The following is a 20,009-nucleotide window of genomic DNA, read 5'->3' as shown; positions in this document are numbered from 1 at the left end:
TCGCGTCACTCTTCGGGAAGGTGTTCCAGACGCGCGGATACTGGAATTCTATCAATCCCACCTCATGCGGTTCACTCAGAACGATGGGCTTGGCTAATTTTGTCCTATAATTCCATATCTCATTTTTAGGATATACCTGAAATGAGGCGTTACTCGGTAGTGTGACATAAAATCCATTCGCAGCCATCGTGTTGATTCCGACGCTGGCTTGTTTAAGAGTGACCTCTAACGGTGTACGGCTCGGACTTTTAAATCACACGTCCACAATGTCTTTTTCTGAGACCCAAGCATTAAACTTATCCGGCCAGCCTAGCCATTTTACCAGCGCCTCTTTTCTGCCCCTGGAGATTTTTCTGTCCAGGATTTTTTCTATTTTAAAGACTTTGTTTTTACCTATTATCACTTTTTGCAACTCCCTCTCGTAAAATGCTCCTTTCACCGCTTCGCCCGCACAGTCTGTAAGTTTGTAAACTGGCGGATCTCTGGCTATACACTTTGATATTATAAAATGCTCATTTGTGAACGTTTGTTTATAACCCTTCCTAAACACGCCTCGGAGTTTTGATATTCTCACGGTGTCCCCCTTGTGAAATTTAAAGCTCACAGTCTTTGGGGGCTTCGACTTGTATAGATGATTGAAGACAATCTTTTCATTGTCTTTATTTACAGATGATGGAGCCATTTTTATAGATCTATGATGCGAGTTGTTGTACGCGTCTACAAGATCTTGAACCACGTCCACATATCTGCGTGAATTAACGGATGTTAAATATCTCCACATTCGAGTCTTGTACGTCCTGTTAAAACGTTCCACTACACTTGCTTTGGTCTCGTTTGAGGTTGAAAAATGAGTGATTTTGTGTTGATCTATAAGCTTCCTAAATTGCTTATTGTAAAACTCTGTTCCTTCATCAGTTTGGAGTTTCGCTGGTACACGCCCCTCCCTCAGAATATCCTTAAAGGCTTTGGCGACGGTGGAGCCTGATTTGTTAGAAAGACATCTAACCCAGGCGTACTTGGAAAATACATCGATACACGTCAACAAATACCGTACTGAGTCATTTTCCTCCGCATATTCTCCCATATCAACAAGATCCATCTGAAACTGTCTGTCTATACCGCTAACTAAAACCCTGTTCCTCGGAAAATGTAGCGCAGCCTTAGCGTGTAACGTGTACACATCTTGTTCCAATAAAAAGGCATTCACCTCGGTCATGGGAGGGTTCACGCCGGTACATTCTCTAACGGCTTTGCGCAGTTTAGTCGCACTGCCCAAACCCCCTGGATGCGATGGATCATAATAAATCTTTTGCAGCGTCCTCTCCATGATGGTGTCAAAGTACGAGTGACCACAGGGGCGTTCATTCCAACATGTTTTATTTCTGTCATACAAGACATGGTAGCCGGAAGGATAACATTTGTTTAAGAATTACGTTATCAAGACACTCAAGATTTTCACATTGTTTTCGATTTCATTTAATTTTCTCTCTGTCAACATGTATTTTACACATCATCATCATCCGTTTCAGTTTCGTCATCATCAAAATCAATTTCATCGGGTGACTCACACTCTCCATCATAACATTTGAGAAGCTTTTGCAGTTGTTTAATTTTGTGTTTGTCTTCCCCCCAGGTCTCAGACATTTTATCCATGGTGTGCGCCACATTATCTGCATATTTCAGCTCGTTTAAAAGTACTTCCGCAGCCCCCATGATGCGGTCTCTCCCCACATCGACATTATTCATGAACATAAACATGGAGATGGAGGGTATGAAGTTCTCAGTCCAAAGCCTTTTCATCAGAGGTTCAAAGTGTAGCTGGTAGAAACACTCGTCTGGATCCAAACACGGATGGTTTTTCTGACTGGGATTATTCGTCTGACATCCGTAACAGATCTCTCTGATGTATCGACACCAGACGTTGGCCAGCAAGTGTGTCACGCTCATTCTAATACCTTCCACAAACTTTTCGGAATACTCAAACACCTCATGAGTTTCACAATTCTTCTCTTCCTGCGTGGCCATAGGCTCTGGGGATGGAGGAGGTGTCGGCTGCTGGGTGTGAATCATCAGAGATGGAGAAGAGGGGGGAGTCCAGGTCGTGGGGATGCTGGCGTTTTCAGAGCCTGAAAATAAAAACATTTTTAGGATTCTGCATAATTAACCTCAGTTGCAGATATATATATATATAACAAGTACATAACCCACCTGTCATTCTTTTAGATGCTTAAGGGATGGATGATTTTCGGTCTACGCAAGGTAGCATGCACACCAGATTGCATACCACTCGGTGTATTGTCGTAAACAAGACGTTTTCTAACAGACCCGTAAGCCTGATTAACCCTGTCTCTCTTGATTGCTTCGTCAATTTGTTTAAACACTTTTTGCAGAGCAGGCCAGTCACACCACTGAATAAAGAAAATGAGTGGGAACCACTTGTTATACTCTTCGTCTGTAAGCGGATATGGCTGTTCCCTCCAGCCATTACGACCCCTATTTGCCACAATTTGCTCGCGGTCCTCGCACGCCGTCAGAAAAATGAAATCATCATGTCGTCTGCTATACCGGTCTGCGGTAAGATGGTATATTTTCGGTCCTGATGCACTATACCACTGAACAGCGTAAAGCGATTCCAGGAAACCTACTTGCTCAAGGTCTGTACAAACACCTGTCCGAAACTGTTGCCAGTCTTGCACGGACATGTGACCGCCATGGACAACATTGGCAGCTTTTTCATCCACCGGGTTGATGTGTGATGCCAGAGTCACTTTTCCATCATAGTATTCAACTATATACACATACCCGTTAACTCCCTCATACTGTAACTCTACCGATGGGTCTTTCTCTGCAGTAAAGCTTGTAGCAGGCCTTCTCATACGGCGGGGGTAATCAACATCTGAATGGTCGGCGTTGTCTGTAGACATACCTATAATGGAGCCTGTCGGAGCGTGATCCATTTTTGCAAAGCAAGCAGCAACAAAAAACAGCTTCAGAATCAGGAGCAGTGGTCCCAGCGATGATTGAGGGCAGAGTGAAGTATTTTGGAGGTAATTCTGTGGACCTATATACACACCCCTCGATGACGTATTTTCCGGTCTGGGGACCCCCCTGTGAACCTTCTTCTGCCAAAAAAACAATTTATGGTTTTATCACCATTAACACACACACACACACACACGCACACACGCCCGCACGCGCAGGGTCATAAATCATCAGGGTCATAAATTATAAAAATGTGTCAAAATGTCAAAAAATGATTGACAGGATGATTGACAGGTCCGCCATCTTTGCCACCTTACTATTACTACTGGGCTCGGTGTGTCCTAAGAAGTCTCCCGGCAGTCTAAGCCTAGATCAGCTTAACTAAGGGCTGGTCCGGGCTAACCTGAGCCAGCCCTAACTATAAGCAATATCAAAGAGGAACGTTTTAAGCTTTATCTTAAATGAACTGACCGAGTCTGCCCCCCGGACTGAAAGTGGAAGCTGGTTCCACAAAAGAGGAGCTTGATAACTGAAGGCTCTGGCCCCCATCCTACTTTTTAAAACTCTAGGAACCACAAGTAGCCCAGCATCTACGGAGCGCAGATGCCTTGTAGGGCAATACGGTGTAACAAGCTCTTTAAGATAAGATGGTGCCTCACCAGCAAGTGCCTTGTAGGTGAGGAGAAGTACCTTAAATTCTATTCTTGATTTAACAGGAAGCCAGTGCAGAGAAGTTAATACAGGAGTTATATGATCCCATTTCTTACTACTTGTTAATACACGTGCTGCAACATTCTGAATCAGCTGGAGAGGTTAAAGCGATTAACAAGAGCAGCCTGATAACAAAGAATTACAGTAATCCAGTCTAGAAGTAATAAATGCATGAACTAGTTTTTCTGCATCACTTTGAGACATGAAGTTCCTGATTTTCGATATATTACGTAGATGAAAAAAGGCAGTCCTTGAAGTGTTCTTTATATGAGAGTTGAAGGACATATCCTGGTCAAAGAGAACTCCAAGATTTCTGACGGTGCTGTTGAATACCAGAGCAATTCCATCCATAGAGACTGTATCACGTGACAGCTGACTTCGAAGGCGCTCTAGGCCCCATCATGATAACTTCCGTTTTTTCCGAGTTTAACATCAGGAAATTGCAGGTCATCCAAGTTTTGATGTCTCCAAGACAATCCTGAAGTCTAACAAGTTGGTTGGTGTCTTTTGGCTTGAACGATAGATACAGTTGAGTATCGTCTGCATAACAATGGAAGTTTATGCGGTGTTTTCTGATAACATCGCCCAAAGGAAGCATGTACAGGTTAAATAGAATCGGTCCAAGCACAGAACCTTGTGGAACTCCGTGACCAACATTGGTGGTCCTTGATGATTCACCGTTCACAAACAGAAACTGGGATAGATCCGATAAATAAGATTTAAACCAGCTGAGTGCAGTTCCTTTGATGCCAATCAAGTGTTCCAGTCTCTGCAGCAGGATACGGTGATCGATGGTGTCAAATGCAGCACTGAGGTCCATCAATACAAGAAAAGAGACAACTCCTTGGTCCAATGCAAGTAGAAGATCATTTGTAATTTTCACCAGTGCCGTTTCTGTGCTATGATGCACTCGAAATCCTGACTGGAAATCCTCGAACAAAGCATTGTTTTGTAGAAAGTCACATAATTGATTCGTGACAGATTTCTCAAGGATCTTAGCGAGGAAGGGAAGATTAGAGATGGGTCTGTAGTTAGCCAACACCTCTGGAGCTAGAGTAGGTTTCTTAAGAAGAGGTTTAATTACAGCTACCTTGAAGGACTGTGGTACATGTCCTGTCAACAAAGACAGATTTATAATATCCAGTAGGGATGTGCTAGTTAACGGAAAAACTTCCTTAAGCAGCTTAGTTGGAATCGGATCCAGGAGACAAGTGGAAGAGTTGGATTTCAAAATTGTAGAAGTCAGTTGATCAAGGTTGATGGAATAGAAACCATTCAAGTAGGTATCAGGGCCCACGGCTGCATCCAAGGATCCTACATCCGAGGACGGGTCGGCTCCGTTTGGGGGCAGGAGACCATCAATTTTCTCTTTGATAGTCAGAATCTTATTATTGAAGAAGTTCATAAAGTTCATCCACATACACATTAATGTGGAAATCACACAATATGGCGGTCTAGATAATCAAACGTCAGGATAGATACACTTAATGTGTGTTGAAAAAATGCAGCTCATCAGGAGCACCTTTCTCCGCCCTCTATACCGTACATTGAGAGCATTTAAACATGCAAGTGAATAGACCTCCTTCTCTCTTTGGATGGATCAGCCAAAGTCAACAAAGTTGATGTGTTATTTCGGCAATAATGGTGTGGAAATGTATGTATTGACTAGTGCGCTGTAGGAAAGCGTCAAGTACTTGTGCTGCGATACGGCTGAGTGCAATATTCCCACTGCTGATGCTATGACTGTTTGAAATGATCCTGACCAATGATTGCAAAGTAGCGAGGAGTTTAACAACACTCGAATGGAATGTGAACGCTGAGTGGGATATGCAATGTCATCTTTGATTTCTTACAGTGTAACTGTAATATTGCATGGCTGCTTAATCTGTATTGTGTAATGATTGTGTTCACTCCACTGAAAAAGTGTGATCCTTTTTGCAAAAATCCTTTCAGCTCGTCTCCTTAGTCTGGCTCCGATCACTGCTGCAATTTCAGCAGAAGGCATATGTGAGGAATTCCGCATTCTAGTTAACACTTGCTTTTAAGAAGCGCAGAATTTTCACCACAAAACAGCTGATTTTCACGGCCGGTTTCTGTACATACTGTTCCCCGTTCTTCCGAGGGGGCCAGTGGCCTCAGGTGGGAATAAAGGATCAGCCGAAACCCAAGGGTTAGGGTGTTCAGAAAATTGAACGGAAGTTTTATTTGGGGGAAAGAGGAGGGGGCATAAACAAACTCAAAACGCCGGGTTCACCGGGATCGCCGGAGGCATCAGGAGGCTCAGCTGGACTCGTCCTGGAGTGACGTGGAGTGAGTGAGTGAGGTTAGTTTCGGTCCGTTTCTTTCCCTCGCAGTGTAAATAGGCGCACTTCACACATCCCCTCCCATCTTTTTATGGGAAACTCCCATCTTCCCATTGATCCTGCCGTGAATGCATATGCATGACAGAAAAAGCGCAATTCGCCTATTGGTTTTTGTGACAACGAGTCTGCACTTTCACCTCAGTGTGGCCTGTTTGTACATACCTCGCCATGCTTTTACGTGCACATGCAAAACATGTGCATTGAGTGGCCGCAAAAGCCATAGTATGTCAGCCCTGTGAGGCGCGGGACTTAAAATAAGATAAATTCATAAAAAAGGTACCAGCAACGCCACCTAGTTGCGGAGTCTAGGTCTCCATTAAAACAGGTTCTTTTTCATCAGAGGAAGAACAGCATGGATCACAAGACTTAAAAGCATGGTTAAAAGGAGGATTTTATTATTAACTAAAAACCCATAAATAACTACAATTGTATTAAAAGTCCAGCTGGAACAAAGTGCTAAAAAAAAGATTTAGAATTCAACCAGCCACTGCTGCTGATCCGTCCTGCCCGTTCTTCTAGTTTCCGGTTCCGTGCCCTTCCTGAGTGAGGTGTCCAGTCCGTCTCGTTCCTCTACTCATTTGCACCCTGCCTGCTCGTCCACTGTCTTGCCGTCCTCTCGCTTGATTCCACTGTGGCTTCTGCTCTCCTGTGGCTTCTCCTTCCCCTCATGCCGTGCTTAGTGTCCTTTATAGCAGCTGTGTTAATTGGAGAGGGGAGGTCCTTTCATTGTGGAATGTGGTTGGCCAGGGCTCTCTGTAATTGATTAGTCCCTCCAGGTGAATGTAGTTTACTGAACGGTGGGTTAATGGGTAAAAATGTAATAAAACAAACCATGCTAAAATGTAATGAAACAATCCATGCCAAAATGTAAAAACAAGTTATGCTAAAATGTAAAACCAAACCATTCTAAAATATAATAACCAATAATTTACAGAAACCACAATGTCCCCCTAGTGACAAGTACAGGAGGCTCAATGTGTCATACAAACGCTGGAAGATACCCAGAAGAATAGCTCAAAAGGTGCATTTAACCCTAGGGAAAATCACTTCTGTCCTTGGACTGCAGTCATTGTCCAAATAGGAGTCGCTGATCGCAATTTTCAACATGACTGAAAAGCTGATTTAGACATCATTGAGATTATAATAGTAGAGTGTTCCAAGCGCTCCCCTTCAAGAAAGTCTGGATTAAATTTTTTTTTTTTTTTAAATCCACTCCACTCCTCGCTGCACACGGCAACTCGGGAATCCGACACGTTCGTGCATACACAGATGATCGCACTAGCAGGCAAAGAGCATGTCCCCCCACCGCCCTCCCGCGTCGGCCGGTCCGTTCGCCTAGGCTTTACACTGTAGTAAACATTCAAACTCTATTTTTTCGTCTGATTTCTAGATCAGATAACCTGACCTTCATAAATTTCCGGAGAACATGGAAATGCCTTTTTATCGGTTATCACCCTATGGACCAACAAGTTATCAGAAAAGACAAATTCCCTCATCACTACACAGACATGAAGGACAAAAGCTTTGAAACCATGTTGTGGTGTACCTTCTTCAGATACTTCAGAAATGAGGGGACTATTGCACTGCAAAAATGTTGTTGTGAATTTACAATAAATAATTGGATAAATTTTGCATGACTTTCACAGTATGGATTACAGCAATATACTGTGAAATATACTCACAGCAATTTAGTGTAATTTTATATCCGTGATATTACAATGAATTGTTGTAAAAGCACAACTGTAAACTAACTTCACAGCTTCAATGACAAAGTAATTACTGTGATATTACAGTACATTACTGGGGAATTACAATCTTTTGCTGTACATCATTACAACAAGGCCCTGTACTTTTACAGTGTGTACTGTGAAAGTAATGTACAAGTTGACAATAATTTACTGTGAATTTACAATGTATGCTGTGGAAGTCATGCTAAAATTGTCCAGTAACTTACTGTAAAAGTAATGCTGATGAAGCTTCCATTTACTGTGAATTTACAATCATTGTACAATTAACCCCCTCCCCCCAACAAACAACTCTGATGTAAAGTCAATGTTAGCCCAATGGCATATTTATTAACAAATAAATATTTTTCAATGTACAGCAGATGCTAAGAAATTTGTCACACCGCGGTGAAATTGTCTGTTGTTTTACTCTGTTGGGCATTTTGTCTTGTCATTTACGGTTTTATTTTGAAATAATAACTCCTCTCGTTTCAGGTCACTTACCCTTCCTCATGTGTCACCAGTCTGATTGTCTTCCCTGATTCCTGATTGTGTCCACCTGTTCCCCATTCCCCTCCATGTGTATTAATAGTCTGCGTCTCCCTTTGTCCTGTGCCAGTGTGTTCGTCATTACCCATGAGTTCTACCTCGTTCTGCCACGTCACAGGTTCCTTTTTGTTGTTATTCAGGATCTTCGATCGGCCCTGTGCCTTCACCTCCACGCAGGTTGTTTTTGGTTTTGCTTAAGTTTTGTATACCTAGGTTAGATGCAACATTAATCTTTCATAGTTCTTTGTTTTTCCTCCGGAAGGAGTGATTTAGTTTTTGGGACGTTGCCTCCATCTAAAAAGTGCGTTTGTTATTTTGATAAGATTAAACGTTTTTTTGTTTTCCTCTATAAGGAGTGATTTTGTTTTTGAGACGTTGCCTCCGTCAATAGAGTGCGTTTGTTATTTTGATAAATTTAAAAGCCTTTTTGTTTTCCTCCTAAAACGGAGTGATTTTGTTTTTTGATAGTTTTATAGCCACACTTCTTCCTGGTTTATTTTATCGGAAGAAGTGTGACCTAGGATAATTTCATAGCCCGCCTTAGACTCTGTCTGGAGGACCTTTGCTGCGTAAATAAAGATCTCCTTTCCTACCTGAGAACCCTGCGCCTGCTTCCTATTTTCCTCCCGGGCGTGACAAAATTCAACTTTCTAGTCATAAAAGCCGTCTTAAAACGCAGTAAATGAAGAGAAATTGTACGAACTTGCAATTCAACTACCTGTCTCACAATTCAACTATTCAACTAGCTGTGTCACAATAACAGTAATGGACAGGATGGGAATGAGGCCTTCATGGCAAGATAAGAGATCAAGGGAGAGAGCGATAAAGGAATGTCAAAAAGGGGTTATAACAATATAATGAGTCCACACGCATTGAGTAAAAATCGTATGGTGCAAAGTTGTCTTGAAAAATGACAAGAACAAGGCTACTCAAAACTGAGACTGACAACTACCGCTGAAAAAAAATGATGCCCACTCAAAGTCAATAAGTTTCCTCAAAAGGGTGCTCACATGAAGGTTCATTGTTGTCCGCTTCTTGGTCTTTAAGCCTCTTTCAGGATTGATGGCCAGGAAGCACCTTTTTGCTGTGCTTTTTCCCCACCTCAAACCCTAATAGATTTATAATCCAAACTTGGTAGATCTTACTCTCACCATAATTTCTTTTTGCCATTTTTAGCCACGGTGCCTCAGGTTAGGTTTGTCTGAGGCAAAGTGGTTGATTTTCTACTGTGAGAGGCCATATGAATGTGCGCCGCCACTGAAAAGCATCTTCACGCAATTGGCCAGTTGGTAAATTAAAACAAAACCCTGTGGAAAGTACGACAAACACATCCTTTTCAATTAAGGGCCTGAGAGCATTTTGTTCTGCTTTTAAAGAAAATTTCATCTACTTCATTCAATATATTCACATTTCGCAATAGACGTTTAGAAATCATCAAAGTGTGAGAATAGGCATTTCTGAGAGAAGAGAAATGGCCATTCCTTTTTGACCTCAGACATCGCTGCAGCAGGCACTTTGTTAAGGTATTTTTGCAGGATGACTTAAGTTTTTTCCATCATTGGTTCTGCTCTCTCTGCCCCACTTATTCCTTCCTCTGTGCATACAGACATACAAATGTCAAAAAAGACAGTGGATGGCATGCCTGAGTAGATGTTCAGCAGCTCCGTCTTCATATTCTCCAACGTTGCCTTGCTCTCCCCCTCTGGCAAATCTGCTGGGCCCCAACTGACACACTTACAGGGTAACTATACTATTCAGGATGGTTATAGCTCATTCCACAGAAGTTATGTTAGTGTAATAGTGTTGTAAACACAGGTGTATTTTATCAAACTAATTAAAGGGATATTCAACCATTTGGTGGAATTAAGCTCATTTTCCACCTCCCCTCGAGTAAAACAATTGATTTTTACGTTTCTCCTGTTCATCCAATCGTTCCCTGAGTCTGGCGATGTCACGTATAGGTTTTAGATTGCAAGATTTTACTGTAAAAAAAAGAGTTAAATGCTACAAGAATACTGTAGTTTTTACACGTATTCATTGGGATATTACAGGGAAACTTAATTACTAAAAGTTACTGTAAAATAATACTGTTAACTATTGTAAAATGCTGGTCATTTTTAACAGTGTGAGGTCTCCACACAGCTGTTTTTAATATAGAAACACCAAACCCTCTGAAGGGACTTGGAAGAAAGTTGACTTCATTCACAATATTTTATTAACAACAATTATCCATCCATTAACTGTAAAACAAAACACTTCTCTATCTGTGCTCTCTCTCTCCTATGCTATTTAACAAAATATAATATCTCAATCTAGATTTACACTAGAATTATGAAAGCCTAGCCATATGTTCTCTTTTGGACCTGATATCTCTACTCTACTTGTCGGTTGCAGTTTATCCTGTCACGTAACGATTCATTTTCATGTTGAATGTATGTATATGTATGTATACGTTTACATGTGTGTAATGTCTGAATAAAACTGGAAAAATTGTGAATACAACCGCAAATCAACTTGACCTTTATATATCTTGGATTGTTGAAGTTAATTAACAAGAGCGGAAACATGTAAGTTACATTCAAGGTTTAGTATTGAAGGCACATAATGGTGTAAATACATACAATTTAGTCAAGCAAAGTACATTTATATGTATTATATGTACTTCACTTGACTAAATTGGATGTATTTGTTCTCTTTTGAGGTATAACATGATTTATTTTTAAATGTAATGTAACTACACTCAAAATAACTCGTTGGCATTACTTAAAGAAATCATGGAAAGGATTCTCTCTATGCTAAACTAACTAACTAACACTATGTTGTTGGGTTAATATAGTTTTGTAGAGTTCAATCAATATGAATGGTTTAATCAGTTTCAACTAGATTCAGTTAATTTAGTTGAACTTAATTGAGTGCTGGTTCCCCCTTGGTCTTGAGCCACCACTGCAACGGTCTCAATTGTAACAGGCCGCGAGGGATCACATTGGATGCCGCTGCCAGGAGACCTAACAGTCTCTGAAACTGTTTTACAGTGAGTGGCTGGCCTAGCCTGCTGAACACCAGAGAGGATCGAAACTACCCGAGCGGGAGACAGGTGTGCCCGCATCGTGGTCGAATTCCAAATTACGCCCAGGAAAGTGGTCCTACGTGCTGGGGACAGCACGCTTTTCCTGGTGTTGAGTCTCAGCCCCAGACGGTTGATGTGAGCGAGCACAACATCACGGTGTTGGGCCGCCAGGCGCTCTGAGGGCGCTAAAATCAACCAGTCGTCCAAGTAGTTTAAAATACAGATGCCCTGGTGACGCAAAGGCGCCAGAGCTGCATCCATGCATTTTGTGAACGTACGGGGCGAGAGGGCTAGGCCAAAAGGAAGGACCTTGTATTGGTAAGCTTTATCCCCAAAAGCGAACCTCAGGAACTTCCTGTGTCGAGGGAGGACGGGAATATGAAAGTAAGCGTCCTGGAGATCTAACGTGACAAACCAGTCCTCGGACCTGATTTGTGCCACGACCTGTTTGAGAGTGAGCATCTTGAAGCTCAACTTCGCAACAGCGCGGTTCAAACGGCGGAGATCCAGAATCGGACGCAAACCCCCATCCTTCTTTGGAACGATGAAGTACCGGCTGTAATAGCCTGACTCTCTGTCTGGGGGGAGAACTCGTTCTACGGCTCCCTTCCGCAGCAGGGTCTGTACTTCTTGTTCCACAAGAGCCTGCTAGGGGTCTACCACCGTCGGTAGTATGCCCCGAAATCGAGGCGGCCGCCACCTAAACTGGATGGCGTAGCCGACATCGATTGTGTGCAGGACCCATTGAGATACGTTGGGGAGGGCTCGCCACTCACCCAAAAAGTTTCTCAGGGGCTGGAAGTCCCGGGTCTACAGACACCGCGCCCTGCAACAGCGTACTGGCAGGGAAGCTCTGATGTAGTAGAGCCGGAACCCTCCTTAGAGGGGACGAACGGCCCTCGGGCTCACGCTCGCTGGACCCGGTCGTGCCCCGAAGCGGCGGCGGGGACAACGGACCGACTCCCGGAGAGTACCGGGAGCACTGAAGAGTGCGGTGGCACCCTACCACCTCCGGTGGAGATCACTCTCCAGGCCCTGACCCTTACGGTGTCAGGGCCTATTAGACGAAGTCCTCTCCGCGGCGGCCGTCCTCAGACCAGTCCGGCTGCGAGAGAACCTCGTCCGAGCGTGCTGTGCTGCAGCCCGCCCTCGAGCGGACGTGGCGTCGTCGGGGAACGAAAGAATCGAGCGCCTCCGCCTGCCACCTCTCGGCGCGGAGTTTATCCGCCCCAGCCCCAATGGCACCTCCAAAGAGGGTAGTGGGGGAGAGAGGGGCATCCAGGAGAAAGAACTTGTCCTTCTCCTGCAGTCCGGAGTGGCTCAGCCAAAGGTGCTGCTCCGTAGCCACCATGGCTGTCATGGAGCGGCCAACGGACTTCGCCGTCTCCTTCGTGGCAGACACTGGCCTACTCCAGGACGCCGACACCTCAGTGTGGACGTCTGGGAAGAACGGCAGACACCAGCGTGGAGGCACTCTGCAGGAAGGTAAGAAACGCTCCTGCAGTCTACCGGGAGCAGACGGCTGCTGCTCACCCGCCGGCCAGCTGATATGTAATCTGTCAGCGGCTCGGGTGAGGACCGCTGCCTCTATGCTCACCACGTCCAGCTCCTCTGAGCCGGAAAAACGTGAGAGCGGCGTCTCCTCCGGGGCGGAGGAAGCCGCGGAGCGTGCCTCCGCCTCCGGAAACGAATGCCTGGATCCCATGGTGAAGGTCCGGGAAAAGGCGTCAGCCGTCCCGGAATCCTCCGTGAGATCCATTTGTGATCCCCGGGAAGGCAACCGGGGCTCCGCCTCGGCACGAGCCGAGGGAAGCACGCCTCGTCGAGCCGTCCACATTGAAGAGAGCTCGACGGGAGACGCGAGATTGTTCACAAAAAGCCCCCTTAAGGGCTAGCTGGGCGTGCTCCATGCCTAAGCAGACAACACACAGGTCGTCTGAGTCTCTGCCCGTAATAAATCTGGTTTGGCGTCCCCGCTATGACGTACCAGCTCGCCATTGGTTAATTTTCACACGTGCTTCATGCCGCGGTCACGCAGGGGCGTTCCCACAGCGTCTTTACGCAGCTCGAGTTCCCTGATAGGGAAGTACCTTCTTAGAAAGTGAATATTGAAAAGTGCCATTTTTTTTTTACTCAACTCTGACACGGCTCCAGTCTAAGAAACGCAATATACATCAAGGTAAAACTCAGAAACGGACCCAAAAACTAATGGAACATAATGAACATAACATTATGAAAAAAGTAAAATAGACATCAACAAGCAGTTGTTTTTATAAATTGTTAAGACTTTGTCATAGTTTTGGGCTCTTCCTGTCCCTTTGCCTCCCCCTACTGGTCTTTAGTTACTCACACGTTATTTCCACAACTCATCAGCTGAATCACATTATCTCCCCCCCTTTCACACTAATAGTTGCACACCTGTTCTCTATGTTGTTAATTATTTCTGCTATTTCTAGTCCCCCTTTTCCTCTGTTCTCTGACAGATTATTTCGCTACACAAGCAAGAGGCAAGACTCACCTTCTGCATCCCTCATGCCCAGTCCTGTCCTGCTGCATCTTGTTTTACATTCCAGACTCAGCGTCCGGCCCCGCCAAGCTTGACGAGCCTCCGCTGAATAGCTGCGACCCCAGCCAGCCGACTTTGTCGGGAATGGAGGACAGCGAACGCCTCTTCCCATCCACCGACAACTTGTGCTTCATTTAATCCGAAGAGACTCTGTTAACTTATTGAGAAGACTTTCAGTTTGTAGTTTTTGTGCCTGCCTTCGCGGCTACCCCTCAGTTACCACGTTCTCATTAAAGGTCATCTATTTTGCCTGCATCTCGCTTTTGGGTCTTCTCTCTCCTCATCACAGACTTATGTCAACATTTTAAAGTTTAAATGTTGTCTCTAGCTGAAAGATTGGAAAAGCTAAAAAAGTTGAAAGTTGAAGTTTTAAAGAGGATTTGAAAATTAAATGCATTGGAAACCAGTTGATCATATTAATTTAATTATAAGAGCTAAAACGCTGAAAAGTCATAGCCCCCCCTCTCCTGAAGGAGCTGAACATTTTAATATTCGAATGGTTTTAATAGCTGAAAGAAGAATAATAAGTTGATTAAAGATTTAAAGAACAATACATGGAATGCATCAATGTCTTCCAACAATAAGATGTCGGAATAAAGATTCAAAGAACAATACTTGGAATGCATTCCAACAATCAAACCAAAGACACCAGCAACAGCGTGAACAAAACTCATTAACGCACTATATCTTAATATAACGTTGGGTTTTAGCTAGGGATGAGCGAGTACAGCATTATCTGTATCAGTATCTCTTGAACCATATGAATTATCTGTATCCGTATCTGTACTCGGATTAGGCGGGTCTTAACCCGGAAGTGGGCGGGGCTTAACCCGGAAGTATGAAGGATTTACCCGTAAGTTGTCGGGTTGTCTTGAAATGTGCTGGACTTTAACCGTTATGTAGGGATGAGCGAGTACAGCATTATCTGTATCTGTATCAGTATCTGTTGAACCATATGAATTATCTGTATCCGTATCTGTACTCGGATTGGGCGGGGCCTAACCCGGAAGTGGGCGGGGCCTAACCCGGAAGTACGACGTATTTTACCCGTAAGTTGTCGGGTTGTCTTGAAATGGGCTGGGCTTTAACCGTTATGCTCTTTTTTAAGCATGCAATTGACCCTTCGCAGGGAGCTTGATTAAGAGGTGACCAATATAAAACATGAACTTTGAAAACAGTGTACTGTACTGACGCATTTCTGCGGTTAAAACAGCATTCCTTCTTAATTATTGTGGTGTGTGTGTTTGTGTGTGTGTGTGTGTGTGTGAAGAGAACCAGCAGACGGAAAAAAAAAAAACTCCGGCAGAGAGGGGAAAAGAGAGAGAGGTCAGTGCGTGAAGTAAAAAAACTAAAAACTGGTTCGAGCCAAATGAAAAAAAAAAAAAAATCTCCGACAGGCAGAGACGCAACGCGAGTCGCATTCTTACGAACCACGTCTTAATAAACCCCACGTTTACCTAAACCCTACTAGTGAAAAACAAACGAAGTAAAAAAAAAAATCTGAAGCCGATGAAATCCTTTAAGGCGAAAGACCTGCGAACCTGACGACAGAGAGGGAGAGAGATCTGTGAGTGAGCCGAGCGGGACACAGCAACACAAACAGTATGTGTGTAGGGGAGGGGCGCTGTGACTACCAGCCAATCCGAGCACAGATATTGACTCGTATTACTCGTATAATACTTGTACTCGGCAAAAGTGCTTTATCCGTACCGGATACTCGTTTCAGCCGAGTATCCGGCTCATCTCTAGTTTTAGCACTCTTGGTTAGTTTCTTTCACTGACTATTCTCCAGAAATGTAACGTTAACGTTTAGTTAGTTTCACTGACCATTAAAGCCACATGGTCTAACCGGGCTGCTTTTAAATGGTTGTCATGCTAAAGTTACTCATCAAACGACGGCAGGGATATTCATATAACTCATAGTCCTCATTTACCTACTTTACTAACTTTTGGAAGCAAGAATGTTTGTTTCTCCTTTTGCAAACATTAAGCGTAATGCGGTCTTTGTGTGCTCCTGCTTCTTAGATAAAGCCAGCTAGTTAGCTAGGCTAGCTTGTCAGAGAAACTATGAAACAACATCGACATCATAAAAGCCACTAACGTTAGCTTAATGACGTAAATACATATACAGCGCAGTAAAGTTGGCATCTTTGTTAACTTTAGAGAAGAGCAAAACAATGTCAAACTTTGTTCACTACCAATAATTACAAGTCTGACCTTTAGGTAAACAGCATCACTTCCGTACGCGGGCGGACGTCCAAATGGTTCAAAATTCGTGTCACTCCATTGGAAACAACGACTTCTCTAGATGATTAACAAGATCTTGTGCAGAAACGCAAATCTACCACTTAATATCGACGTGACTGAATCTTTTCAAACTGAAGTTGTTGAATATTTTGTAAAACGAACACAATGTGGTCACGTTCATATTGCAAATAGAAAACTATTGTAGATTTAACATTTTGTAATCAAGTAAATTCACAACGCCGGCTCATATGATTTTTTTGAGTGTATATACTTTGACTTCACAAGATTTAAGAGTGAAATACTGTACTACTGGGATGGAACAAGCCTGGGTATTTGACAGTAGTTGACAATGAATGAAATAAACAGAAAAACTAGACTGCAATGAAAAATCAACACAAAAACACGTCACGTCAATTCTTTTCACACTGACCTCACTGATCTCTCCATCCTCAGATCTGCTGCTGCTCATTGCCAACATGATGTCCCCTTCTGCCCCCATTAGGTGGTGCTGTGTCCCAGCCCATAATGATATGCATCATATAAAGTATGACACAGCTGCGAGCCTCTGATGCAGAACTTCAGGCTTACAGTACTGGACTACTAAAAATTAAACTAAAATGGCATCCTATTGCTGTCTGGTCAGTCTTTTGCACAGGGGCAATTAACCTGCTAATAATACAAAGTCTCCCTCCCCATAGTGACGCACAGCCAGGTCTCACTGAGCTCACAGTGGAGATAGTTTAACATATTGATCCATCAAGATGACAACTAATAAAGATGATTTGCAGTGTTCCGGCACAGAAAGCAACCCAAGTTTGGCTGACGGTAGCGTTAACTCTTAATTCTGTCATTGTTGGATAGATAAGGATTAGAAGACCCAAGACAAGAAGCTCAGGATGAATGGTGCAAGTTTGTGTACTCTGTTTTGAACGATGGGAGTAAATTGGAAAGACAAGGCACATTTGGCCACTAACCACGATGTTCCCAGCATGCACCTGCGAGATGTTGGGCTTGTGAGGCAGCTTATTGTTGCACAAAAACAAATCCACTCTTTTTTAAGTCAAATAAAAATTTTAAGAGCCATTTGCCAAATGTCTAAATTACTCTTACTATGTAAATACAAAGAAATGTATTTTTTATCTATTCAAATATTATTTTTCGCAAATGCAGGGTATTGGACAAAAAGACAAAAAACACTACATTTTTGTGAAATTAATTGATTAAAGCTTTGAAAAGAAGCTAGTTAGATGACCTTAAGTCAAAATGTTAATAATGTTGTAATTTAAATATCTTTATGAACATAAAATAAAAAGTATTTTTCTTTGCGCTCGTCCAAAACAGCTAAATTGGCAAACAATTTTTTCAAACTTAAATCTGCATATTAGTACAGGACCTGAGCTTGTGGCAATTTTGGTCAGATATGTAGTTGCCATATAAAAAATATTATGGCTGCTGTTTTATTCTGATGTGTCGACACTTTGTAGTATATACTTTATTAAACCTGCTTTTCTGTTGTTGTGATGCAGACCTCGTTTCGCAGCCTTTATTTACCCTCGAGCAACACTAGCATGAATATTAAGACGGAGCAGAGGCCCTCGCCAATGTCTGCAGACCTCACTCAATCTCCCAATATCTGGGCAAGCAGAAGACCAGATTGAATTTTCCTTTGGAGTCTCCCGGGATGAGAGCGGACATCACTGGAGGATACTTCCCTTACTACGGCTCCTGTTGCGGCCCTTTAGATGCGCGCCTCAGATATTTCTCCCCATACGGGAGCGAAGGCATTGCCTGTACTGCAGAAACAATCTTAATTCTCTTTAGATTTTACATCTTGTCATCACTGGGAATTCACTGCTAAACACAAGAAAGTCCATCTGGTATGAAATGCAGCATCCTCAGAGAGCATGAGCGTGTTTTCTGGATTGGACTTCTTATAGGTGATCCCCCAATATATAGAGATAGTTACACAAAAGTAAAAAAGTGCTCTGTATTTGCCTTAATATTCTTGATCATTTTAGAGGTAATTTCCCTCATTGCCATTTCTACCACAGTGCCACAGTGGCCCATCTATTTGTGTGCGTGTGTGTGTGCTCGTGTGTTCTGTAAACAGGATCGGAGAATAAATATTTACCATCTGTGGTGTTTTTCTTTTTCCCCCTCTCTCTCCATCCCAGAAAATTACGGCACTCTTTTTCATCAGTGCTGGAGTTCAGCCATGGGCATTTTTAATTTTCTGCTTTTGTGTTTTTAGCGGAGATTGACAGGCTGCTCTCTCCCTGGAGCATTGTTCTATTAATCTGTTTAATATGCTACAGAAACATTCGAGTGCCGGAACAGGCAGCCAGGGTAATGGAAATCGCAGCAGGTAAAAGCAGGCTTGCATATCTGACGAAAGAAGAGTGTGCAAGAGAGGAACAATAGTCTTCTCGGCATGGCGTTGTAATGCTAAAACCTCCACCCCTCCTCCCAAACTCATGACCTTGTATGGGCAGACAGGCAGATGGGCAGAGTGCATCCCTTTACATATGATTGGTGAAAAGGAAATGGATCTCCCCGCGACATTCAACAATTGCCATCTATTAATTCAATTCAATTCATTTTATTTTATATAGCCCCAAATCGCAAATTACAAATTTGCCTCAGAGGGCTTTACAATCTGTACACATGCAACATCCTCTGTCCCGAAACCCTCACATCAGCACAGGAAAAACTCCCCTATGTATGAAAAAACCCTTCAATGGGGAAAAAAGGGAAGAAACCTTAGGGAGAACGTCAGAGGAGGGATCCCTCTCCCGGGATGGACAGACTGCAATGGATGTCATGTGTACAGAATCAACAATGTAAAAAATGTACAATACATTCAATTCCTCTGACAGAAATGATACAAGTAATTGCAAGTAGCAGAACAAGTGTACGGCAGGACCACTGCAGGGACAACCACCATCAGATCGAACCACCATCCACAGAGGCTTCTGTGGGGAGGGAGAGCAGAAAGATGTTGGTTTATGATGACCGTAAAATGAATCATATTTAAAGTAATGATGATGGCAGCAGCAGGTGTCAGCAGAGCCATGCCAGGAGTCAGAACCGGGGTTCGCACGATACTATGATCCACGGAGACCTGCTGGGCGAGAAAACACAACTCCCGGAGTTACCACTTTACTTTTGCAGCTTCCTCATAAGATACACAGTCCAAAGCAGGGCTCACTGACTTCCTTCTAAAAGCGCTGAACTGGAGCGGTAAGACTGAATCATGTATATGTGTGACCGCTGGTTGAGCACTACACGTTGAAAATTGTAAGTAAATGCCAATGTATAATTGTGGACCCCCCCACTCCTCTTTCTCTATCCCCTCCTGCTGAGGCAGTTGTGGTTTAATTAACTTTGCCTTAATGGATGCACAGCAAGACGGAGGTAGGATAGTGCCAGGTTGGAGGTCACACGTTTGCAGCATGTGCGCTCCGTAACGGCCCTGCCCCTATGATGAGCTGAAAACTGGTCACTTCACTTCAACAAAAAGTGACATCCTGCCTTGGTTAAAGACAGTGGACACGGCAGAGACAATGACAGTCCAGCTAGCAGGCTGAGGACTGAATAGAGCAAGCAGAGTCCTAATGACATAAGAACGAGATAGGTACAGAGAGGAATTCATCCTCAAAGCCTTTACATTCTCACAGACAAGGTCTAACCTCACTTAATCCCCAACATTACGCAGGGAACATAATGTACTGATGCTCTGACTTAGGTTAAGCTTTTGATCAGCCTGTTATCCCAGACTGGCCTTGTGATAAAAAACAAAA

At 43.4% G+C, this 20,009-nt stretch overlaps 1 protein-coding gene across 1 annotated transcript; it reads right to left on the bottom strand.

Annotated features, from left to right (window-relative positions):
- Positions 1-562: 562 nt before the first annotated feature.
- LOC134126950 (uncharacterized) lies at positions 563-3,115 on the bottom strand. The gene is made up of 2 exons (XM_062560885.1): positions 2,927-3,115; positions 563-2,126 (listed from the first exon to the last, which is right to left on the bottom strand). Exons 1-2 carry the CDS (start codon positions 2,955-2,957, stop codon positions 1,504-1,506), a joined length of 654 nt encoding a protein of 217 aa, XP_062416869.1. The 5' UTR covers positions 2,958-3,115; the 3' UTR covers positions 563-1,503.
- Between the last annotated feature and the right edge of the window lie 16,894 nt (positions 3,116-20,009).

The sequence above is a fragment of the Pungitius pungitius genome, chromosome 3 (genome assembly GCF_949316345.1).
Source record: "Pungitius pungitius chromosome 3, fPunPun2.1, whole genome shotgun sequence".
NCBI lineage: Eukaryota > Metazoa > Chordata > Actinopteri > Perciformes > Gasterosteidae > Pungitius > Pungitius pungitius.
Note: the sequence above shows the minus strand (reverse complement) of the source record. Positions and strands in the feature narration are given on the sequence as shown.